Below are 24,845 nucleotides of genomic sequence, written 5' to 3' on the forward strand. Positions count from 1 at the left end.
AACTGCACAAAGTGTAGGCAGTTGGTGATGGTGTCTCTGGAGAAATGAAGCTGTTTCAATAATGAAATTAAAAGATTGAAGTGGCCCAGACTGGCCCAATAATTAGAAGAGAGGGAATTCTGATTGAAAGACGTTTGTGAAATAGCATAATGAATTAGGTGGCTGGGATAAAGTAGGCTAATAATGAATGCATTATAGCAAGTGGAGTGACTCTGCAACCTACTTTCAGCTTTTGCTGTGTGTGCAGTTTTCCTTTTAACATACTAACATTTATTTTTCTTTTTTTCACTAAGGCCACAAAGACTTCAGGTTTGAGACCAATGGAACAAAAAGATACTAAAGCAGTACAAGAATTAATCAATACTTACTTGAAACAGTTTAATCTCGCTCCTGTGATGGATGAAGAAGAGGTGGCTCACTGGTTCCTGCCTCGGGATCATATTATTGACACTTATGTGGTAGAGGTAAAATATGCACTAACATATATTAATGTGAGTGTCCCTCAGTAGTTCAGAGCACTCTGCACTCAGTGTGCCAGACAGTATATCAGCATCAAGTTTTTGAAATGCAGGCAATATTAAATATGTGTGTAATAGGTAGAATTTGATACCATAAGTACAAGCTTTGTTCTTTGTATTACATTCTCTTAATAAGAAAATGTTTGCCTGTGATAAACTGCAGTGCTCCTATAATAGAATATCTTAAAGAAGAATTCTGAAATATCAAAACATCACTATCTTGACAAGAACCCTGCATATTTGAAGATCAGCTTTTCCACCTGCATTTCTTGATTATTTTTTACAGAGGTATGACATGATACTAAGCAGTGGTCTTCAAACCTCCTTTTCTAGAAAAAAGGAAAAAATATGCCATGACTGAGATAAGGATTTGGTTTGGATTGGCTGTCATTCTCCCAGGTGTACACGTTTCTGCCATACACCATTACAAAATTCTGTTTTAAAAAAACTAATTTTAGAGGCACCTACCTGCTGGGGGCATTATGTTTTTTGATGGTTTGCTTTTTTTCACACACTGGTAAGGTGTGTTTTTTTCCAGTAAAAGAACATGTATACGTATGTGTATGAATTAGTGTATATATAAATATATATATATATACACATACATACACATCTACCACCCCCATCCTCCAGAGAGTTGGTCATAATGCTTCTCTCAAAATTAGGAGTGCAGGAATAGGAGTGCATTTGAATTGGAAATTACCCAGACATGTTTGGAATAGGTGCACTAAAGCTAGTGGAAAGATACACCCTCCTCTTTGAGTCCATACAAAATCAGTTGTGTACAGCATATTTAGACAGTGTATTACTTTGCTTAAAGTGATAATGTTATTTTAAAATGATCAGGACTAACATCCCTAAACATTCTCCTCAGAAAAGCCCTAGGTTGTGAAGCTCAGTGTTCCCACACTGTAACCTGAATTTGTGCAGGAGCCTCAGCTGAATTAGGGAACCTAGAGCTGCTGGAGATGAGTGGTCCTGCTCATCAGTTTTTATTGTCCAGACTTAGCTTTCTGCTTTGCAGTGGGTCTAGTGCTCACTGGACTTTTCCAGGGTCTAATTTAGAGTCCCACCTTCTTTCTCCACTCCCTCTTCTCCCTGCCCTCTGCCCTGCTCCCTGAGTTGGTTTTTGGCTTGCTTTGTGAGTTGAAGCCTACAGGAGAGCTCACAAGCACCAGGATTAGCATGAATGTGACATTAACTAAACAGCACAGTCTTCACTTACTTGTTTTGTGCTGTTGTTTGGACCAGTTTTTTACTATACAAAATGTAGATTTGTTAGTGCTTAAAATCCTTTTAAGACCTGTGTGACCTGGAGAAGCTCCTGTCAGACTTTTAAGTCATCTTTGTAATGTGCAGATCTAAGACCTTAAAATACTCTGTATAATTTATGAATTAATATTTTTGTCATCCTTACTGAATTTAGTGAGTGACTCAATAACTTTTCTGTTCCTTGTAGTTAGTATTACTCTACTACAGAATCTGTACCTGCTCTAAGACAAAAGCTTTTTTGCATGTGGTATGTTCAATTGTTTTACATTTTACTGTAGAAGTACTATTAATTTAAGGAGCCATCTGAGGTCCTTCATTAAACTCTAATTAGTGGTTACTAGTCATTCAAAAGTAAAGCAAACAAGCAATAAGAAGTATTTGTGTGTCTCCTTTACCTTATTTTCTTGGAGATACTCTGGGGAGTTTTTATTAATATCTTTTGTATACCAGCACAGTATATTTTTTCTCTGTTTTTAGAAAGATGAGAAGAATATTCTTTGATGTGAATGTCATCAGGTTTTTAAAATATCCATAATATTTTAAGAATATTTCATTAAAAATGAGTTCAGTCAGAAAAAAACTTTGATACTTTCAGTGGAAGTGTGCTTTGTTAGCTTTGCCCATAGAAAACTACTGCTTTGACAATTGTTTGTCAGAATGTTAGTGGTGTAATAGACTATAAAAACCTAAATGTTTGTTTCCTCTTAGCTCAGACTAGCTGCTATGCCATAGTACTTACAGTACACAAACCTTGCTGCATTTATTGCTCTGTGTAGAACTGTCACATCAGCCTAATCAGTAACTGATTACTTATTGACTTTTTTGTTTTGGTTTTTTATAGGGTTCAAATGGTATTTTAACAGACTTCCTCAGTTTCTACACATTACCTTCAACGGTGATGCATCATCCTGTTCATAAAAGCCTCAAAGCTGCCTATTCTTTTTACAATATTCATACAGAGACTCCCCTGTTGGACTTAATGAATGATGCACTCATTATAGCTAAATTGGTAAGTTGTAGGTTGGTTTTTTCTGCTTCATTCACAAAAGTATTCCTAGGAATACTGGCAAGGTAAGAACTGGGGTACTTTATCCATGCCAGTGCATTTATAGCACAGAGTGCAGTTGATGAGACATATACAATATATATATATCAAAATATAAACCAGTTTGCTTGTTTTCCTTTTTACTCTGAGTGATGCTGGGGAATGACAAATGCATAAAGTATTTTCATTAGCTTGAACTGTGGATACACCCAAGAGCACACTGATGGCCATAGTCACCAAGTATCAGAGGAATGAAAAGTATCACTAAAATAATTTCCCTTGGAGATGAATTAATAAGCACTATCAAAAACATTTTGCTTTTTTAGATTATTTTTTGTTCCTAAAAAATTTAGAAATTTATTTATGTGACCTTTATCATGTTACCATTGCTCCAGTAAAGCTCTGTAGATGATGTCATGGTGTAGCTTTTAAGCATACCCTTAGGTATGGAGTTATACTGATAGATGTTTGGTTGAATGGAAGGGAAAAGACTATAAATGAAGTTCTTAAACAGAAGAATTTTGAGAGTTTAGTACTGTCTAATGAAAAACTATCTCTCAGCTCTTAGTGACTGTGGTTTCATGGAAGTGCAGTGCATGCCAGCACTTTGAATTTGCACAGACCTGTTTGTCCTGGGTGCTTTAAAGCACTGCACAGGCTTCCTGTGGTCCATAGCACCCACTGTGCCACCATTCCCAGCAGGCTGCAGGCACAGGAATGTTCTCTGCTCCTCCTTCCTGCCCTGCTGGTGCTGTTAGAGCCTCCTGGGGAGTGCCCTGGCAGGCCATGCTCCAAGCTGCCTGCACCTGCCACAGAGGTTCCTGTGCTGGTTCTGGATGAAGCCAGTGATGGTCTGCAGAGGCTGTATCTGTTCAGACTTCAGGCTGCATCACAGCAGCCACAGAATCTTCAGCCTGTCTGTCCCAGCCATGTTCATGCAGCACTGCAGCTGAGCTGCCATCTGTGATGGGAACTGCTTGCTGAGGCTTGTTAACCTAGAAGCAGTTCAGTAACTGTTTGTCAGGGAAAACCCCTGGATAGTTATTGGAAATATGGTTATTCAGGCTCCAGAATGTTCCAAAAGGAAGTTCAGATACAGACTTTGAGAAGCCAGTATAATTTTCAGGAGTGGCTAAAAATACTGGTAATTATTCTTAAAAGTCAAGGTTGGAAAAGTGTTAGTCTGGGTTAGAAGTGTGGCACAGGGAGCTGTGTGTCTGGCCATCCTCTAGGCTGTGTGTCTGGCCATCCTCTAGGCTGTGTGTCTGGCCATCCTCTAGGCTGTGTCTGGCCATCCTCTAGGCTGTGTCTGGCCATTCTCTAGGCTGTGTCTGGCCATTCTCTAGGCTGTGTGTCTGGCCATTCTCTAAGCTGTGTGTCTGGCCATTCTCTAAGCTGTGTGTCTGGCCATTCTCTAGGCTGTGTCTGGCCATTCTCTAGGCCATGGTGGGACAGGTGAGGGGGCAGTTCCATGGTCTGACCCCAAGGCTTTGCACCTTCCCCTGCATACATTTCTCTCTCAATGACACATGCAGCTCTTTCCTTTTGAGCAGATCATCCTATATCCCTTTGCAATACTGGGATTTAGACACCTGTGGATTTCTTAAGTACCTGCTGTGCCTGTAATGCATCATTAGATGCCTAATTATAGTTGCAGATCTGGCAGTTGAGTTTTCCATGAGGACAGCTAAGGCAACAGAGATGATAATGCATCCTATTGTTTACAAACACAGTGAGTCTGGCCAGGATGGAGTTAACTTTGTTCCTTGCAGCCCATATGGTGCTGCACTTTGTCACTGAAGCAGGGCTGATCACACACCAGTGTTTTGGTTGTTGCTGAGCAGTGCTTGCACAGCCTCAAGGCTTTCTCTGTCCCCTGAAGTGAGGAGGCTGAGGGTGGACAAGAAGTTGGGAGGGGACATGGACATGCCTGTCACAGGACAGGTGACCCCAGCTGACCAAAGAGATGTTCCACTCTGCTCCACAATCAAGGCTGAAGGAAAGGAGGAGGAAGGGAGGATGCTTCCAGCATTAGCATTTATGTTCCCTAACAATCATTATGCATGCTGAGATCTTGCTTCCCAGGAAGTGCTTTGACATCTGTCTGGCAGTGGGAAGTAGTGAATGTATTCTGCTTTTTGCTTCCCTTGTGCCTTCAGCTTTTGCCTTCTCTGTTAAACTGTCATTATTTCAATTCACAAGACATCTTACCTTCCTTCTATTTTCTCCCCACCCTGTGGGAGAGCAGTAAAGCAAAGGCTGTGTGGGTGTTTGGCTCATGTCTAGGGACAGTCTCCACCACAGTCTCCTTTCTGTACTTTAACTCCAAAGAATGGGTTTTGGAGATAAAAATTCAGTTCAGCAAATTGCTTTAAGGGTTTGCATGCCAGCTAATGTTTATTTTTATCTTCATATCACACTATATAAATTTTTTTTAAAATTAGTTTTGCAGTTACCCAACTGACCTGACAAAACACCTGACCTTCAAAGTAAAACCCAAAATTTGGAGTTATTAACTTAGGTTCTACACATTCTGCATGGAGAGAGAGTGAGATTTTGCTTTAGGATAACCCCTGTGAAACCCTGCATATTTTATTGTGGAAACTGACACAGAGTTTCTAGATTTAGAACATAGGGAAGAAATTCTCTTCTGAGTCAGGTTAAGTGATCTGTCAGCTGTGGAGAAAGTACCTTGAAATAGAAACCTTTTCATCCCTCTCAGAAGATCCTAACCTGAAACTAATCTGCTGATATTTAGATACTGAATTAAAACTGCATCTGTAGAGTTTTGTTTGAGTGTTTAATTGCAGACCTTAATGTGCTTCTATCTAGAGTGTGTCTCTATTCTCGCCCATGTCCCTTCCTGCCTTCTGAGACAGGCAGCCTTCTTGCTGTTACTGTTACTTACTTACTTGGAATATTTCAAAATTTACTTTCAATGCCAAATGTCAAATACTGTCACCTCATTTGTCTTATTTCTGTTTTTCACAGCACATTTAACTTAGCATGGTGTCATCTGCACACAATGATCTTTGTGTAAAGTAGCAGGAGGCTTTACTAAACTCACTGTCTGTGCTTTGTAACTTTCTTTTAAATAGTCCTGAGGAAGAACTTAAGTACTCTTTTTCTTCAAACCCTCTTTTTTCCTAATATGGGATGCTCATTTAAAAGAAAAAAAAATCTCTTTTTTTTTTTTTTTACTGAGTAAAGAATGACTCATCTTATTGTGCTTAAGTAATTGAGCATTTTTATTTTGTACCTTTTGTCTTAAAAGTGTGTCATGTCCTGCTGGTGCTGTACCTTTGTGCTGTTAAGACTCCAGGAGCTTGGGTCAGAGTCCCTTGTAGTAAATTGCAAATAAATGGACTTTATATCCACACCCCTGAGCAAATTCAGCTCTGTATATGTGGTGATTATTGCTGCAATGGCTTACCAGTCCTGGGCTTTAGGTTGCTTGCCAAGAGTTCCCAGTGAGGAGAAAGGATTTGAGTATGTGTTGATGGAAGAAAAACTCTTGAGACTGATTTGGCTGCATGCCTCTTCTGAGACAAAAAATGTCTTTTTGTGGTGAATTTGGGAGGTTTATGAAAAGAGGAGTTGGTAGAGGGTGCACAAGTAAGGGAGGGAGAATCACATGAAAGATTTGAGTTCTAAAGAGAATGGCATTTCAGAAAAGGACTAAATCAGAAAGGTATGTTTATCATTAACAGAATGATCAATTGCTGAAAAACACAGTAACTGTATTTATGCAGCTGCAACTGGAATAGGCCATATGTGTCAAAACACTGTATGTGACTGTAAAAAATGCATGTCTCTAAGGGTAAAATAATGGAAAATGCTTCAGGGACTCTTTAGACATTAGGCCCTGAAAATGGCTTTAAAATTTATACCCTTTTGGAGCTAATCTTCAAGCACAGTTGTGCATTATACTTTAGTTTTTATTGAGAAAATGTCATCTTGTGTGTACCTAATTAAAAGGCAAGATTTATTCCATTGTATTTTTTTCCTTTTAATTAGCCTAAGTCTCTTGGATACCGTATGCCACTCTGTAAAGTATCATTTGTGTGTCATTTGAAAATTTCAAAAGTAAAATTTTAAAAATGTTTTGCTGTTGCCAGAAAGGATTTGATGTGTTCAATGCACTAGACTTAATGGAAAACAAAACATTCCTGGAAAAGCTCAAGTTTGGAATTGGAGATGGAAATTTGCAGTATTACTTGTACAACTGGAGATGTCCAGGCATGGAATCTGAAAAGGTAAGGGAGCAAAATGAGTTCCTGAATTCCATTAGATGTAATGGTACATTAATTTACACTGGCCAACAATGGGCAGAAGTTTTAAAAATACTGTAATTGGCCCTGTTTGTGATCCATAATTGAGATGCAGAAGACTGCTGATGTTTAGGTTTACTGCCATACTTGAACTAAAATACCGTATTTTTCTTCTTCCTTTAGGTTGGTCTTGTATTACAATGAGAACGCTTATGTTTCTAGAACTCTTGAGGTCATCCTTTGAGTTAATTTGATCTCCATAACTCTTGAAATGGTCTTGTTCAAGAGGAGTAAAAGCACAACGTCAGTGATACTGAAATAGTCCATTAAATCTGATCAATGAAGACATCCACATGTGACCAAATTTATGCATTTTCAGATAGATGAGACGGTTCATGAAACTCTTCTATTGTCCATGAAAAGAATAAAAAGCACATTCATTTAAGTTTCAAAGCTTAGCTTGCACCTGGATGAGAAGAAGGTATTTTTTTCCACTCTGTAGAAAAGACTGTTTTGTATAAACTGAACTTCAGTGGTGGATTAGGGTACAAAAATATTTGCTATTATGTGGATGAACTGCTGCATTTCTATTTATTAAGTGGTGATGTATGTATGTCAGTGTAACAGAATGAAGGATACAAACTGGAGTATCTTTGCTTATTTACTTAACATGGATATCATCATTTGGGGGAAAATCATGAAGTATGATACCTTTGTAGCTCTATGAAAGTCCTGGATGTTTTTGTAACTGGAGCAGTATGACAGTGTACTGGTTTAACTAGTGCATTTGTTTCTCCATAAGCAACGCTGCCAAATCAATAAAAAATACAAATTTGTACTTTGATCTTCAATAGATCAGTGGATTGATTTAACAGTATCGCACTGTTCAGTGCAGGTGTTATCTATGTTGCCAGAATGATAATACATTACTGTACTTAATTTACAGTTGTGGCACAATACCTTAGTTTTTCCTCAGTAGAATAACATCAGCCTGTGTGTAAAACTAAGAATTTTAGTAGTGCTATCAGGATATTTATAGTTTGAATGTTTTCAACGCTTCTGCGAAATTGCACATATTCCTTTGTCTACTCTGATTTCCTATGAAGTCTGTAATTCTAATGAAAAGTACCTTGTGTAAATATGTATTCATAAATTGTTCCTGGTAGTGTTTTTATCCTGACTTTGGAACAAGAAGTTTTGCTATATATGTGGCTGGTAAGCAGAAGAGAAATGCTCTGCCCTCAGTCCTTGGAAGTCTTTGTGCTGCACTTCCTGAAATGTAGAAGGGCTGATCTTTGTTGTTGGGTGGAGCTGTTTTAATTCCCTCATGAATGCTCGGCAATGGGAGTGGCTTCTGAAGCACTTTATATGCATTCCAGCATAGCGTCATAGCTAGAGAGGATAGCAGTTCTTTCAGCTCATGGATGCTGCAGAAGCCTGAGCACTGAGAAAATCTGTGTTAAGAAACTGTTCTAGCTGAAAGTGCCAAATTGTGGTATAGTGAAGCCTCTGTGCTGTGAGCATCTTTTGAATGTGACTTGAATATCTCATGAAATGCAAATGTCTGACTTTCCTTTTAAACATGCCTGTAATTCTGACAGCAGATTTTGCTGAAAGTTTAATTCTGTACATGAAGATAAATTTGTCTGTTCTTCATAACTGTTAGCCCTACCCACTACCTTGTAGCAGTGGGGTTTTTCTTTCTTCCCGCTCCTTTTCCACTGTGTGAATGGTTTGTGGTTTGGTTTCTTTTTCTTGTTGAATTGTGGTGAGAGGATTCTGCCCTAGAAACAGTGATAAATACTTTCCCTTATGCATTATAGCTGATTAAAGCATTCGACCTCCTTCAAACAAAGGAAGGGACTGAACGTGGTTTGTTTGACCCCTGGCTGTGCACCAGCTCAGGACCTCATGAATTTAAAAGGACTTCACAGGAAATCTCACAGTGCTATTGGGCTTTACATCTCTGGCCACTCTCAATACCTCCCTCCTAGTAGCAGTCAAAGCAGGTGGTGCAGAGACAGCTTGGACTCTGTGTGAGGCCTGAGCAGAATTAAGTGCCTGAAAATGTCATTGATGGTAGCGATACCTGAAGTTACAAGAAAGATTTAATCTTGACTCCATCAAAGATTTAAGTTTTTATCTCCTAGAAGACAAGGTGGCGCCTCCTTGGCACACATTTTCCTGGATCACTCTGGGATGAGGGTCACCAAGGAGCTCAGTGTGTTCCTCTTCAGCTCTAAAAGGCAGAGCCTCAGCAGTCCTCACTCAGGGCTGCCTGAGGTGAGCTGGGACAGCAGGGCATAGCTCTGTCCTCATAGCAAAGATACTTCCTTGCTGAGACAGCCCAGGTGATCACAGCCCAGGTGAAGGATATGTTAGGTTCTCTGCCTTTCTTCCCCTCAAAAAATTGTGGTGGAAGAAATGTTAGGCAGATGATTTCTTTTCTCCTCTGAAATCAGAGGGCAGATCCTCCCAAGTATTGTCCTTTGTATAACTGAGGCCATGATAGCACCAAGTATGTCCAGGTAGAAGACATACATGAACATGGGTTTCCTGCAGCCTGGCTTCTGCCTGAATCTTCAGATTAGGGCACATGAAGGAAGGAGCATGGCCAGTCTTGTGCTCTCTTCTAGTAAAATAGTGCCATTTTCTTCTGAATTCAGGGGATGATCTTCTGTCTGGCTCCCTCTGCATGTTCACTAGGGGGCTGGAGGGCAGAGACATGCTCCTGTAGAAGCTGTTCAGCACTGTAGCTGAGAGAGAAAATTTATCAGCCAGAGCATGAGGGAAACAGGCATCTAAGCCTGAGTGTTTGGGCAGCTCTTGAAGAGTTCTCTTCATGGACATGTGTGTGTTAAGCATGGCCTCTTCTGTCCTGCTGAGTGCTCTTCACTTGTAGTGTTTAGCTGAAGTATCACAGCATCAAGAGGACTTGAATCTTGAAGGTGTCCCAGCCTGCACCCACATAATAAGACTCCAGAGGTGAAAATTGTGGCAACTCACTTTGACTTCCTAGGCAGGTACTAAACAAAAGGTGAATATCTGTGTGATCTGTGTGGGGCCACTGTCAGGAGCTCAGTAGGAGAGACCCTTCTCTTGTTTCCAGGGTGAACCTGTGTGCATTAGTCCTGCTATGAAGGTAAGACTCCCCAGAACCTAATAGGTGTTTGCAAAGGCTTGGCAAATGTAAAGCTTGCTCTACCACCTTTTGCACCTGGCTTTTTAAACATCTGTTATTTCTTTCCCAAAGTAACTTCCTATCTGCAGAGGGAAGCCAAATCCCTGAAGACAGAGATCGACCTGGGCAGGCAGTGAAGTGCTTGAAAGATGATTCCTGTGCTTATGTTCTTTACCAAAGCTAATCCTTATGCTCTGTTAAAATGCTACAACTCTTACGCTATGGTTAGCCAGCCTGGGAATGAAACACACTAGTGCTAGCATGCCTTCAAGTTTTATGCACTCAGAAATCCAGAAAAAAGGACTTGTATCAAGGACTGTGAAGCAAGGCACAGAAATCTCACCTCTTCTTGAACCCTCAGACATGGAAAAAATTGTAGCATTTAAATGCTGTGTTTAAACTTCAAGGAGCATCATGACTACACAATCACTGCTCATTGCTAGTGCCTGCTTTCATAGTTGGTATCATGAACTAAAGCAATCTCTAAATAAATTCAAAATACAGATGAGCTATTGGATGGCAGTGGAAGTTTGGATTAACAAATCTCTGAAAAATAATGTAAATTTTACCTTTTAAGGAACAACAAAATTTTATTTTTATGTTTTCTTCTACAACTAAATTCCTAGGCTGTTGATTGCCTGAATTGCAGTGCTATTTCCCGTCCTTCCTACCACCCAACGCCCTCATTAGAAAATTGTTCATAGTCCCCTGTAAAATTAAAGGAAACTCAGAAATTACATTTACAGTCTTGTAGCAGTTACAGTTCTCATCTACATTACATAAAACAGTATATGGCTTATGTCAATTTCCTGGGAAATAATGTTAGATTTCATTTAGAGATCTAATGGAGTTTAGGTTTACATTTTCTCAGAGGATATGTGTTAATAGTTTGCATATGGAAGTATTTTTTTTAATACCGCAGCAGTAGTAATTTGGATTTGTATTTGGAAATAGCTTTTCCTTCAGCATACCATGCACCAGGAATCAGGTGGAACCCAAGTCTGCATACATTTGTGACCAAAAACAAGTTGTTCAGCAAAACAAACTATAATAAGAGTTCAAAAGGGAAGTCTGCCTGTGCTATTTACTTGAACTCAGCTTTAAAAGACTTATACTGGCATGGACTTTTGTTTAAATAAACTTTCACTTTTGGTATTTATTTGTTTGAGTAATTATACTTAAATCTCTTTTGCTTAAAGCATGTTCATCTGTGTAAAAAGACGAAGTTCATTTAATGCTTTGTATTCATTCCAAAGAAGTATAAATTATGTCTTAAAATTACTTTGGCATGTTCATTACCGGCTTTAACTCTGATCTCCAGCTGCAAATGAAAATACTTACCCCCAGTAAAGACTAACACCCAAGTCTGAACAATATTTTTTATTAAAGCAGAAAGTACCTCAGCCAAATGCAACATGAAGTTCACCCTGTATTCAAGACCTTTACACTGTAAAGCCTAAAAGAACTGTTAGAACTGTACTCCATCCTGCATTTAAAAATCTGTTTCATACAAAGAACCAAACTCAGTTATGCTGAAAAAGCCTTTTTCTTTTTGCGAGGTGGTTTCTTTATCTTATTGGGATTTGGGACAAGTTTCTTGATTTTCAAAGGCTGCAAAATTACATGTGAAAGATCAGGCTGACTGCTTTCCGTATGCTTCCGCTTCTGACTTGTGAGCTTATCCTCCAGCACCTCTGCAAGCTCTTCGGGTTCCAGGCTTCCTGAGGAATCTGTGTCTGCATAAGCCATGGATTCTTCAGTTCTGTACTGAAACCACGGCACTTCCAAGGCCGGTATCTTTGGGATTATGGCTGCTATAGCCTCAGTGAAGGTGTCCGAGTGCTTTCTGAAGCCGAGTGCCAGGATGGAGGTCAGGCCGAGCAGGGGCGCGAGGGTCTCGCTGAGGCGTGGCACCTGCCCTGCCGGCGTGGCGCGGCTGGCGCTCAGCTCCACCAGGTGCGACGTCAGCATCGCGGGCTTGGCAGACTTGCACACCAGCAAGAGGAGAAGCTCGTTTTTTTCCAATGCTTTTGTAACTTCATTAACTCCAATAGCAAGCTGTCTTCTGATACTTATGTCAGTCCATCCTGGTTTTTGTGGGTGGCTTTCTGCTTCCTCTTTAGGGAAATCATTGGTGCCGGCATCACACTTTCTTTCCGTTTGTTTTTTTGTGAAGGAACGTTTTTTCTTTCTTGGACTCTCAATCTTTTTAAGTCCAATATGTTTAATCCTTTCTTCTAAGGTCTCCAGTATAAAATGCATATCTTCTCCATCGATGGTTTTCCATTGGAAAACAAAGGGGTTATCTAGACAGGTTTTTACAGTGGTTTTCTTTGCTTTCCGAAGTGTTGCCGTGCCTGGCTGAATTACAGACATCCTGAGGTGGCTGATTCTATGTTTTGTCACCCTAGGAAGAAAGAGCAAGATATTACTTCAAATACTGTACTGTCTGCTGTGGACATTGTTACCAGAAACTTCTGGGAATGCAGAAGAGAAACACTGCATGTCAGTGATACTGGCATCATCAACCTCATGGCACCAATCCTTCACACATCTTCCACAAGGCAGGTGTGGAGTTGGGTTTTTTTAATAAATAAAAAAAGCTGGACCCGACAGTATGGCAACAGCAGTGACAACAGACCCTTCTAAAGCTTAACAAAAGCAGCTGGAGGTATTACAGATGTAAAAAAAACCACAAGTCCAACCAAGCAACAGACTATCCCCAGAATCACAGGTTGAAGGACCACTCCATTTTCAATGTTGCGCAGCTGCATTGCCCCCCCACCCCATGACATGGGAGAGGGAAAAAAAGACAAAAAATCACAACATGAAACAAGTTCCTGAATTATTTAGGAATTTTATAAATCTGATTTTTTAATCTTCAGTCCATGCCTTTGTGTTTCCCTGTATTTGGGAGGTATGATAAAAACTTGCAGACTTTTTAACAATTTATGCTTTCAGAGAAGGAAGGCAATCCCCTACATGCCTCCAAAAGTTCAAGTGTCTTTTATGTCACCTGGACAATGCCTTCAGGGGTGAGAAAAACTGAACAGGAGGGGAGAAAGTGAAATTGTTCTTGCTCTGATTGATCTACTCCAGAGTAGCAGTGAAGACATGAGGTCAAGCCTGATGGCAGTCCCTGCTAAATTGCAAAGCCCCCAATTTCAAAATACAAAAAAACCACCAGAGCACTCCTGAGTACTCTCAGAATAATCTATGAAATGCCCTGGGCCACCTCAGTGATGGTCCATCCAATCCAGTTATCTGCTTCCAACAGTGGAAACTGGAGAAACCAGCTGGGGAGGACAGGGCTGGCATTCCCCTAAGCTCCCAAGCACCCAGAATGGTTGCATCTGGGATGTAAGGATAAAGATGTGCCGACTTAACCTATTAGTCCTTCATGGAGCTATCAATTCATGCAGTTATCTCTTTTGCTTACCATCACAGTAGCAACAACCAAAAAGTGAACACAACTGAAAACTCGAAATGTCCACAAGAATTCTTACATGTGACTGAGAATGGAAGCTTGTATTTGTTTTTTTTTTTTTTAAATGAGCTCTAGGTTATCGCTTTTAAAAGCTTTCAATTAGGGATGCTCTGATGACCTTTGACAAGCAAAATCAGCAAGAGACACAAAAGAAGAAAACCATGGAACATGTTCACAGTTCAAAGACGACATTTTTCTTTTCAAAATGAGCGCTCCTGAGGAAAACAAGCGTGCAGGAGTAAGGAAACAGCAACGAGTGAACAAACGAACACGACGACTCCACCTCGCACCGCGGTCGCGACCCCCTCGCTTCCGGCGGAAGAGAGATCGCAGAGACGCCGCCCGCTCCGCCAGGAACCTCGGCAGCGCTTCCGCCGCAGGGCGCTCCGGGGCGCCTCCAGCTCCCGGCAACAGCGAAACGCGGGCTAAGCACGGCCCCGCACAACGCCGGCCCCCTGTGCGGCGGGGGCTCCGCCGAGACCGCAGCACCCTCTTCCCGGACCGCAGCACCCTCTCCCCGGGCCGCCGCTCCTCAGCCGCCAAGCACTGCGGGCCGGCCCGGGGAGCGGAGCGGCCTCCGGCTACCCGACCACGGGGCCCAGACCGCAGCTGCCGCGCGCCCGCCGGCACAAAGCCGCCCTTACCTCGGCCTTCCCGCGCTCCAGGAACATGCCGCGGGACGCGGCCTCGTCCCGCTCCGCCCCCGGTCCCGCTCCGCCCTGGTCCCGCTCCGCCCCCGGCCGCGGCTGGAGAGTCTCTCCGCGGCGGGGCGGTGTCCGGAGCGGGCCGAGCAGGAGGAGCCGTGGCGGCTCCCGCTGTGGCGGCTCTCGGCGGGCGGGCGGTGCCCGCGCTGCGCCCAAGGCCGCATGCCCAAGCGGCTGTAGCGTTAGTGCACGGCAGCCGTAATGCGCTGGTGCCCAGGGCCTGCCCTTGGCGGGTCTCACCGTAGGCTCGGTACCGGCGCTCCCAGGGCTCGAGCGCTCCCGAAAACCGGCGTATAGGCGGTGGCAGACCTGCTTAGTCCCATGTCAGCTAATCCAGTCAGGGCCGGGTCGCCAGGTGCTTCATAGAGGCTTCACAGCCACAGGACAGTCCATCGCTGCAGTGCAGTGCGCGCCGTGCCGTGCACGGACATTGTGTGCTGTGACCAAGGTGACAGGTGAGGACTGGTTCCATTCAGTGTTACCCGCAATCTGCCCTCAGCCTTTAACAGATCTTCACAAACGCGTTCATTTTCCACATTCACCGCAGTGCACAGCATGGTTAAGCACAGCTCTTTGGCCCTGAAAGAGCAGAGCTTCTTTGCTAGGGCACCGGTACTACAGAAATGTTTCAAGTTTTTATTTTAATCTCCTATTTACTTACATTTACTTGGATTGTTTCCTTGTTAATTCCTGATTTAATTTAACCTGGACTTGTTTCCCCTCAAATTACTTTTTTGGCATGGTTTTATGGAAGTTAGTGGGTTAAAAAATGCAGAAGTACCTACCATAGATCAAACTATGCTTAGGAAATTATGTACATGTGAAAAACGCCAATCACTTGTTTTTTTAAAAGTTTAATAGTAATAAAATAGTTATAAAATAGTAATACAATTAGAGTAATAATAATTTGGACAGTTTGAATTAGGACAATATGAGACAATAGAACCAAAGAGTTACGGACGTCCAGGTACCTTTTTCTGGGCAGCACGAGCCTGAAAAAGGACGCACGTTAACCAAGGATTAACTCTTAAAAACAATAGTTTGTTGCATATTCATACACTTCATGCATGATGCATAAATTCCATTCAAACACAGGATTCTGTGTGGTCATCGTCAACTTCTTCCTCTGAATCCTGACAGCGCCTTCGAGGCGGGAAGAAGTTCTTTTCTTCTGATAAGAAGGCAATAAATTCGTTTTCTCTGAAAGATTTAGGTGTCCTGCGGCTGCTATCTCACTGCAAGTGTTTTCTTTAAAAAAAGTATTCTACATAGCATTGTTTCTATTTTAACTTTTTTTATAACCTAAAACTATATTTAACACATTAAGAGAATTAATACAGCATTACATTCTAACACAACACATATAGTATTCACTTTAACATTTGCCAAAAGCCAATCATAGAAAACGCATTTTTCACATACATAATTGTATAGAGGCATGAATATAAATAATTCGTTGATACAAGAGAGATGGATGTTTTTTTCTTCAGTGGTTACACTTGTGGGGTAGTTTATCAATTGATTTAATATTTTTATTCTATACTTAGTAGACCACATTGAAAATCAGCTTTCACAGTGTATTTTGTGTGTGTAGCCACTTGTGTGAGGCGTCCTTGAGATGACCCTCGTGTTTTTAGAGCTGCATCTGAAGGGTGCGAAGTCCCAGGTTGGCTGGACATGGACATGGGCAGGGAATGAGGCAGAAGGGACGTGTCCAATAACTGGACTGATTGCAGTTCAAATCAAGAAATTCCTTTGTCAAACAAACGGCTTGGGAATCTTTCTGCCCTCCGCCTGGCAGCCTAATCCGCAGTGGTGCGGCTGGAGCTGAGGCTTTCAGCGGAACCCGCGGGGGCTCCGCGCTCCGTGCCCCCCGCCCCCGAGCCGAGGGCGCGGCGGCAGCAGCGAGTCCCCGAGCGCTGCCGGGCTGAGCTCGCGGGCACGGGCCCAGCGCCGCCGCAGCCCGCTGGCACACGCGCCGCGTCCCGCCAGAAGGAGAAGGAGCGAGGCCGTTCCCTGCGCATCCCCGCAGCATCATGACTCTCCAGGTACGCAATTCTGCATCTGGGGGGACAGGCGAGGAGAAGGATGTGCTGTGCGTCTGTGGGATGCCGTGCTGCGGACTGTGGTGCTTCTTCCGCGTAAAGATTTTTACTGCAGAATCAAACCTTGTGGCAAGGGAAATCTGCCTGAACCCTTGGAGGTTAAATAGTGCATTACTTTTCACAAGTGGAGGATGAGAAGCAAGCTGGTTAATGTGAACTGTTTCATGGGTCATGTAATATTTTGGATTTTTTTTCATGGGTTCAGAGTATACATGAGTTATGTTTCTCCAGGCGTGCATCTGGGTTTTCTAGGACTGAGTTAGACATGGAAAGGCAGGTACATACTTATGTTTTTAGGATCTAACTGGTTGCTTGGAAGTGTTAAAGGAGGAGGGAAACTTCTAACGCTGAGACAGTGCTATATGTGCATTTGGGAAGTGTAAATAATTTTTAAATAAGTTGTGCCGATTTTTTGGGGTGTATGCATCTTTGGACTGCTACAATTTGATAGGTTTGTGTTTTGGTAGGAGAGCTTCTACTTACCTTCTAGCTAGACAGAGTGCTTCTTTTTATGTACTCTCTGATTGTAGCTTTAAATAGCTGTTGAGGAAATTATCTTCATTGCTGGCTTTTAGCCTCCTACCTTTGTGGAAAACTATGAATACTTCCCTTGTTCTGGCCATGTCCTGATAGATTAAGCTGATTTTCTTCTTTAGGCTTTCCTATTATCCCTTTCACTTTCAAGATTTGCAAGCTCTTCTATCCCTGTCTCATTATGTCTGCCTCAGCTTAGTTAGTGTGCATTTTGCAAAGAGTGAGCAGCACAATGCTGTGACCTAGATGCAGTGAGTGCATTGCCAGCAGCTTAGCAATTTTCTTCTGAGCTGCAATTATGCTGAATAGCACAGAGGTTTCATTGTGCTGTGTTACAGCTAAGAAGAAATCTCTTTCTTACATGGGTCAAAATTGCCAAATCCCAACATAACACTACCTTTGCATCATTAATAATTCCTGAAATTACAGTTTGTTTTATTCTGCCTTAAACTCAATGTAGCAAGTGAATTTGTTAGCCTGATGATTTTAGCAATGAGCCATAAATTATGATAAGAAAGAGCTGAAGGCAGTATGATATGCTGTTCCATAACTGCATAGAGTTACACTTAAACATAAAAATCAGTGGTTGAAATTTTAAGATGCCATATGCATTCTGCATTAGACATTATAGAGCTTGTCTGTCCACACTGGTTTGCTTGACAATTACCAACCATATCCATAAAATTTACTGAATCTAGCTGTATGGGAATGAGGACAAATGAATAAAATAATGTTCTCTTTAGTGAGGCGGTAAAATACTTTTAAGTTTTGCAAACTGGTAAAATATTCTGCAGTAAATGAAGAATTCATTCAAGCTTTTTTCTTCACAAAAAGACAGTGTCTGATAATGGTCTGATAATTTGTGCTTTTATCTTTAAGGCACACGTATATGTTTATGACTGTATATATTTTTATTCTTTTTATTTGAGGAGTTAAAGGGAATATTATCAGCACATGATTAACAGAAAATTATATTTTTACAGGCTGCTAATAAGCATGTTGTGTAAGCAGGCAAATCCTAAGCAACAGTCTGTGCAGAATGATTGGCTAGAGGAGGATAAAGAACAGAAGGTTTAGTATTTAGATTTCATTTCTGCACCTTTCTTGCTCTGTAAGATATGCCTTTGCAAATCTTTAAACTATCTTGTGATACTTGCCTATAGAAGCAAATAGAATAAAATTATAGGAAAATAAGGTTATTAACTTAATGGTTTCCTTAACTTTTTATCTTTTGTCTTGTACAATTGAACAGGGCTTCTGGTTCATTCTTACTGTGAACTTGTCATGGTTTAACACTACCCAGCAAATAAGTACCATGCAGTCACTTGCTCACCTGCTGCAGCTACGGTGGGATGGGGAGGAGAATTGGCACTAAGGAGAAGGGGGAGGAAGCAAAAACTCATGGGCTGAGATAAGAATAGTTTAATGATTTTTTTAAAAAGTAAAATATAATACTGTGATAGTAGTAATGAGAGAGAGAGAAAAAGAGAGAGAGTGCATGTGCAGTTAAACCCAGGAGAAGCACGTGATGCACAATACAATTGCTCACTACCCACTGACCAAGGCTGAGCCCATCCCTGAGCAGCAATCAGTCTCTTTTGACCAACTCCTCCTAGTTTCTACTCTGGGTATGGATGTTCTGTGATGTGGAATATCGCTGTGGCCAGTTTGTGCAGCTGTCCCCGAGGTGTTCCCCTCCCCTTCCCCAGATTCTTGTGCAGCTCCTCATGTTCAGAGCATGAGGTACTGAAAAGTGCTTGGCTCAGTGCAAGCACTGCTCAGCAACAAACAACACATCAGTGTGTTACCAACATTATTCTCATCCTCTGTCCAAAACACTGCACTGTAGCTGGTACTAGGGAGAAAATTAACTGTACCCCAGACAAAACCAGGACAGAAGTTTAGATCAGAAAACAATTCCAGACTTGTGGAAGATTTCCACAGATTTGAATGGTCCTTGTACATCAGTGCTGGTAGAAGCTCACATGTTACTACATAAGCTCATAAGTTACTACATAAGTAGTAACTTATTTAATTTAATGTTAACAATGTGGCAACCTAGTTATGGTTTACTATTGATACAAATTTTAAATCTTACAATTAACAGAGTCCTACTATTGTTTGCACCTGTGTGGATAATATTAAGAGATGTCTGTAATGGAGGAGTCAGTCATAGTTATAGTCAAGAATGTCACATTTCTAATGTTTGGCTTAATAATGAAATATTTATTTTAATAAAATTGTAGCTATAAAAAATGCCTTGAGCAGTAGGTCATCACATTTTTGTAAGTGAATGTCCATCCCTTTTATACATCTGTACCAATAGTATGGTACAGATTTTTTTAAATGTTTTGCTTTCAGGACCATCGAATGTACAGTTCAGTTTCTTTGAACCACTATTTTTAATTCTTTGGTAAGGTAGTTTGCGTTGCTAATTTTGTTTCCCCTCGTTAAATGCTTCTCCATTAGAAATGCTGTACCTCTGCTAAGAACACTTGTTAGTGCATGGGAGTTTCTGTGTCATTTCACTTGCCTTGCCACCTCAGTAGGGAACGCCCTCACATGCCAGTGCTGCATGCCTGGGGCACGGCACAGCAGCGTGGCACGGCCAGAGTGACTCAGGGCAGGCTGGGCTGCCAATTCAGAGCACGTCAGCTCCTCTGCAGCCCCCATGTCCCTGCCTCTTCCTCGAGGTGAGCACAAAGTGGAACAGGCCTGTTTTCATGGAAGGATAAGGCACTTGACTGTCAAAAAAAGCCCCATGAGTAGTCTCACAGGGACTGTGAGCTCAGACTCCTGCTTGCGGCAGTGTGTCTGTCCCCGCTGCTCCCACTGAAGGCACCCATGCTGTGCCTAAGACACAGGGCAAGGTGCTTCTGTCCCAAACCCCAAATTCTCTGCCTGTGCTGGTGGGACTTCCTGGCCCCAAACACATGGGTTCATCATTCTGGGTTTGCTGCTGAAAGGAAGAATTGTGTTATTTACTTACTTACTATGGGCCTCAGCAATTTTTGGTGAAAAATTAAAAATGATCTTAACATCTGAACTTGTTGAAGCATTTCAGGTTGTTGTAGCAAATCCAGGTACAGTTGCTGTGCAGGAGGAGACCAAGAGACAATACAGCATAAGAAGAAAAATTAAAATTTCAAAACTTTCATCAAAGCAAATATTAATATTACAAAAAAAACCTGAGAAGGGATACTGTAAGGCCATTTCAACATTATTGATTCAGCTTTTATATGTAGTCTAGAGCATACAATTTTGGTTTATCTAAATTACAAATAATATATATACATAACATATGAACGTATTCTGAGCCTTTTGATTTTTTATTCTAGAAAAATCCTGTAATTTTTTTGCAGCACTCCCAAATGCTTGGTTGGTAAAAAAAATAAATCTACAGTGTTCTTAAAAGAAATCAGACGCAAAAAGCTGGACTTAAAGCTTCATGTTTTTCTGTGGTTCTATGGTATAGTTGCATTTTAGTAACATTGAGAATTATTTTTATTAAAACAGGAGCAAGCTACATAAGTAATTACATGTTTCAGTATATAAAGTTCTAGATTTAAAAATATAATTTGGAATTAATTTAATCTAGAATTTAGTGCAGAAACTGCCAAATCATATACTTTATTGAATGACCAAGTGTCAGATCTTTAAGAAGACAAATGACAACTGGAATCTGCCTAATTCTCAGAAGAATTGCTGTATTCAAAATAGAACAGCAGCACTTCTCAAACTTAAAACAGTCATTTTCAATTTTAGCACACCAATTCTTCTCTGTACTCCTCCCTCTCTGGGCATTTGGATCAGGGAGGCCTTGGTGGGAATCTCCCAGACACTTCTGCTTGTCATTTATACAAGCATTAAGGTTCTCATTGAGTTGAAGGATTATTTGTTAAAAAGCATCTGCATTGCTGCAGGGTTTTGGTCTTTTCCTTTCATTTCACTTCAAGGGTGCTATGAACTGAGAGACCTTCAGATGTGTATTGCCATCATGAATCCTTTTCATCTAATGTTCTGTGAAATTACAGCTGCAGTTTAAAGAATATTCAAGATTTAATTGCTGTTTTGCAGGGCGCTAGAATGCCTTTTAAATCACACATCATTATTTTTTTAAAAACATTCCTTTTAAATGCACCTCTCTGCCTGCTGTTCCTTGTTGCAACACTGCTGTTACAGATGTACATCCTCCTGTGGCAAGCACTTTTGTTCTTAGAAGGCTTGTGCCTTCCCTTTGCAGGTTTCATACAGCAATTCAAAATTTGCATAAAATCAGAAATTCCTCAGAAGTTTGTATCTGGCAAATCTCATTAGCCAAACTAAATTTCCAGACCAAAATAAAAAGTGAATTCCATCTTAGGAGGCAAAGGTGACTCACTTGGTGGTAGAGTGGCCAAGTTTCAGTGCAGGAAGCTGCAGGGCACCCAGCTACCTGTCCTTACCCTGTTTTGCCTGCTGCTCCTGCCTCCTGCAGCCACCAGCTGGCGTGTCCTTACAGCAGTGAATGTCATGATTCCAGGGAAGGGCCTTTCTGTGGGGAAAGATGCTTGAACATCATTCTCTAATTAAATTACTACTCATTTTTCCTTCTTAAATTTAAAAAAAGAAATAACCTTTCTCTTGTGCTTTCTCTTGTACTTTCTCTCTGTTCAAATACAGAATGCTGTCGTGAACCTAGCTCTCATTCATATTTGCTTATTTCCATCACCTGACCCACCCAGCACAGTCACTTGCCAAGGAGAAAGGCATCAATTAAGGAGATAAACATGCATTATGTTTTCTTTAAAAAAAAAAATCAAATCTTTTCTGTAACTAAAGGGAAAGGTGGTATAAAGAAGCACAGTGCAGACTTCTGAGGTAATGCCAGGATCTCAGTGATGTGTAAACAGAGCCACAGTACTCATGCTCAAATCATTGCTGACTTTTACACAAACTTTTAAACTGAAGTAGTGTGTTGATGCTGGATAAATGCCAGTATCCACCAAAGCCACTCACTCACTCTCCTGCAGCTGGATAGGGGAGAGAAAATTTTAACAAACAGTTCATGGGTTGAAATAAGGACCAGGAGAGAGATCGCTCATCAAATACCATCAAGGCAAAAGAGGCTCAACTTAGAGACACAAAGTGAATTTATTTCTAACAAAATCAGAGCAGGATAATGAGAAGTAAAATAAGCCCTTAGAAACACCTTCCTCCCTTCTCAGCTCTACCCCCTACCCCAGCAGTGCAAGGGGACAGGGGATGGGGGTTGTGGTCAGTTTATGACCCATGGCTTCTCCTGCTGCTCAAGGGGAGGAGTTGTTCCCCTGCTGCACCGTGGGGTGGCACAGGAGACAGTTCTCTGTGAACCTCTCCAGTGTGAGCTCGTCTCATGAACAGCAGCTCCCTGTGACTGCTGCAGTGTGAGTCCATCCCATGGGAACAGCCCTCCCAGGCTGCTGCAGTGTGAGTCCATCTCATGGGAACAGTTCCCTGTGACCACTGCAGTGTGAGTCCATCCCATGGGAACAGCTCCCTGTGACTGCTGCAGTGTGAGTCCATCTCATGGGAACAGTTCCCTGTGACTGCTGCAGTGTGAGTCCATCCCATGGGAACAGCTCCCTGTGACTGCTGCAGTGTGAGTCCACCCCATGGGAACAGCCCTCCCAGGCTGCTGCACTGTGGGTCACTCCTCCACGGGGTGCAGCCCTCCAAGGACAGGCTGCTCCAGCCTGGGAGCAGGGGAGCAGGGCCCCTCTCCAGGGTCTCCACAGGATCACAGCCTCCTCCCAGGCATCCCCGTGCTCCTCCTGGGGCTCCTGCAGGGGCTGTGGTGGATCCCTGCATCCCCACGGCCTCCACGGACTGCAGGGCACGGCTGCTGCCCCCGGCCTGCCCCCCGGCCTGAGGGGAATCTCGGCCCCGGCGCCTGGAGCGGCTCCTGCCCCTCCTGCGCTGCCCTCGGGCTCTGCAGGGCTGCTCCTCTCCCGTTCTCGTTCTGCTCTTCTCTGGCCGTAGTCACAACTGGGCAACCACTGCTTGTTTATTTTCCTCCTTAAATCTGTTACCACAGAGGTGTTGCCGCCATTTCCAATCGGCCTGGCCTTGCCCAGCAGCACATCCATCTTTGGAGCCACCAGGGATTGGCTCTGCTGGACATGTTGGAAGCTTCTGGCAGCTTCTCATGGAAGCCACCCTTGTAGCCCCCCCCCCAGCCCCAACTACCAAAAACCAGGCCATGCAAAACCAATACCCTGGTTTTGTATATTTTAAGTATTTGTGCAGGATATACTGTGCTTCTGTAAATGCAGATCCAACTCAAAAGCTAAAATAATTGTTGAAACCAGCATATAGCATGTTAAAGTGCTTGTATCAGTCATCATTAGAGTAGAGTGGTAACCTGATGGGTCTGTAGTCACTATACAAAATCTGTCTCTCTCTGAAATGTTCTGGGCATGAAACAGAACTCCAAACCTTAGCCTGAGTCCTGCTGTATAGCAAGAATGGCTACAGCCTCAGGTTGATGTGAGTGTGTGATTCAGTGATGAAAGTAGTAAATTTACACTTTACTCTGGTGCTCTGCTGTGTTTCAGAGATGACTGTGGAAGGTGGTCCTGGCTCATCTCCATGAGGAACCTGTGTGCCAGCTGTTGATCACCTACTTCCCTGTCAGCAGAGCAGAGGGAATGGAGGGTGAATTGGGCAGTAGCACTCAGAGGGGATTTGAGCTCCACCAATTGAGCCAGCACAGTGTAGGCAGGGTCAAAACAACTCAGAGATTACTGTGGGGTGTAAAGTTCAGTGAATGGCTTCATACCTGCACTGTGACTGTAAAAGACATATACATCACATAAATTGTGGAGGCTGCCCCTATCAACCATACAACCCTATATCCCTTTCTAGAAATGTACACATTTATGAAGCTTCTTTCATGGGAAGAAGCCTTGTCTGATTTCTAAACTCAAGTGAGTAATTGAGAATATCTAATGATATTACTGTGTGTCTTATAACTCATGTTTTTAAAACACCCCTTGAGAGGAGAACCCTTTCTGTTCTTTCATCAGGCTGACTTTGATGGTGCTGCAGAAGATGTAAAAAAATTAAAAACAAGACCAACTGATGAAGAACTGAAGGAACTATATGGATTCTACAAACAGGCTACTGTTGGAGATATTAATATTGGTATTACTATATATACTTCACATTTAATCACGTCTTGATAAAATCAGTCTAATGTGATATAAATCTGCATGATAACCAAAGCTATGCATTTATTTTGACAGAATGTCCAGGAATGCTAGATTTGAAAGGCAAAGCCAAATGGGAGGCATGGAACCTGAAAAAAGGTGTTACACCAATTAAATTTATATCCTGTAGTCAAGTTTATAGGATGACAAATGAGAAAGATAATGACTCCTACTTTCCTTTGCAGGTTTATCAAAGGAGGATGCCATGAATGCCTATATCTCTAAAGCAAGAGCAATGGTAGAAAAATATGGGATCTAGAATATTCAAAATAATTCCCACTAATACTTAACTCTTTAGTAGCTAATGAACTAACTCTGTTGAGAAAAATGCAATACTAACTCCTCAGTGAGGTCTGACACTAATATCTTCTAAGCATAAGCTGTTTAACTGTAAAGGGTATTTACACATATAACCTATTTCTAGCTTGTATATGAATCTAAATAAATTTGAACTGAATAAATGAAGCTTTCTGTGAGAATTATGGATTTTGTGGGTATT

At 41.9% G+C, this 24,845-nt stretch overlaps 3 protein-coding genes across 4 annotated transcripts in view; 2 read left to right on the top strand and 1 right to left on the bottom strand.

Moving 5' to 3' along the window:
* The window catches only part of NMT2 (N-myristoyltransferase 2), a 37,184-nt gene extending 23,355 nt beyond the window's left edge, over positions 1-13,829 (top strand). For both annotated transcript variants that reach the window (XM_005480285.4, XM_074535508.1), the window contains 4 exons: positions 294-464; positions 2,632-2,799; positions 6,954-7,091; positions 7,290-13,829. In XM_005480285.4, the coding sequence (XP_005480342.1) occupies positions 294-464; positions 2,632-2,799; positions 6,954-7,091; positions 7,290-7,310 (498 nt within the window). In that variant the 3' untranslated portion in view covers positions 7,311-13,829. The remainder of the gene's footprint in view (positions 1-293; positions 465-2,631; positions 2,800-6,953; positions 7,092-7,289) is intronic.
* Positions 11,653-14,905, bottom strand: RPP38 (ribonuclease P/MRP subunit p38). The gene is made up of 2 exons (XM_005480284.3): positions 14,419-14,905; positions 11,653-12,694 (listed from the first exon to the last, which is right to left on the bottom strand). The coding sequence occupies exons 1-2, from the start codon at positions 14,640-14,642 to the stop codon at positions 11,815-11,817; spliced, it is 1,104 nt and encodes a 367-aa protein (XP_005480341.3). The 5' UTR covers positions 14,643-14,905; the 3' UTR covers positions 11,653-11,814.
* A 1,308-nt stretch (positions 14,906-16,213) lies between these two features.
* Positions 16,214-24,825, top strand: ACBD7 (acyl-CoA binding domain containing 7). Its single transcript, XM_005480283.4, has 4 exons — positions 16,214-16,526; positions 24,164-24,281; positions 24,383-24,445; positions 24,532-24,825. The coding sequence occupies exons 1-4, from the start codon at positions 16,515-16,517 to the stop codon at positions 24,603-24,605; spliced, it is 267 nt and encodes an 88-aa protein (XP_005480340.1). The 5' UTR covers positions 16,214-16,514; the 3' UTR covers positions 24,606-24,825.
* The last annotated feature ends 20 nt before the right edge of the window (positions 24,826-24,845 follow it).

This window comes from Zonotrichia albicollis, chromosome 1 (assembly GCF_047830755.1).
Source record: "Zonotrichia albicollis isolate bZonAlb1 chromosome 1, bZonAlb1.hap1, whole genome shotgun sequence".
Lineage (NCBI taxonomy): Eukaryota > Metazoa > Chordata > Aves > Passeriformes > Passerellidae > Zonotrichia > Zonotrichia albicollis.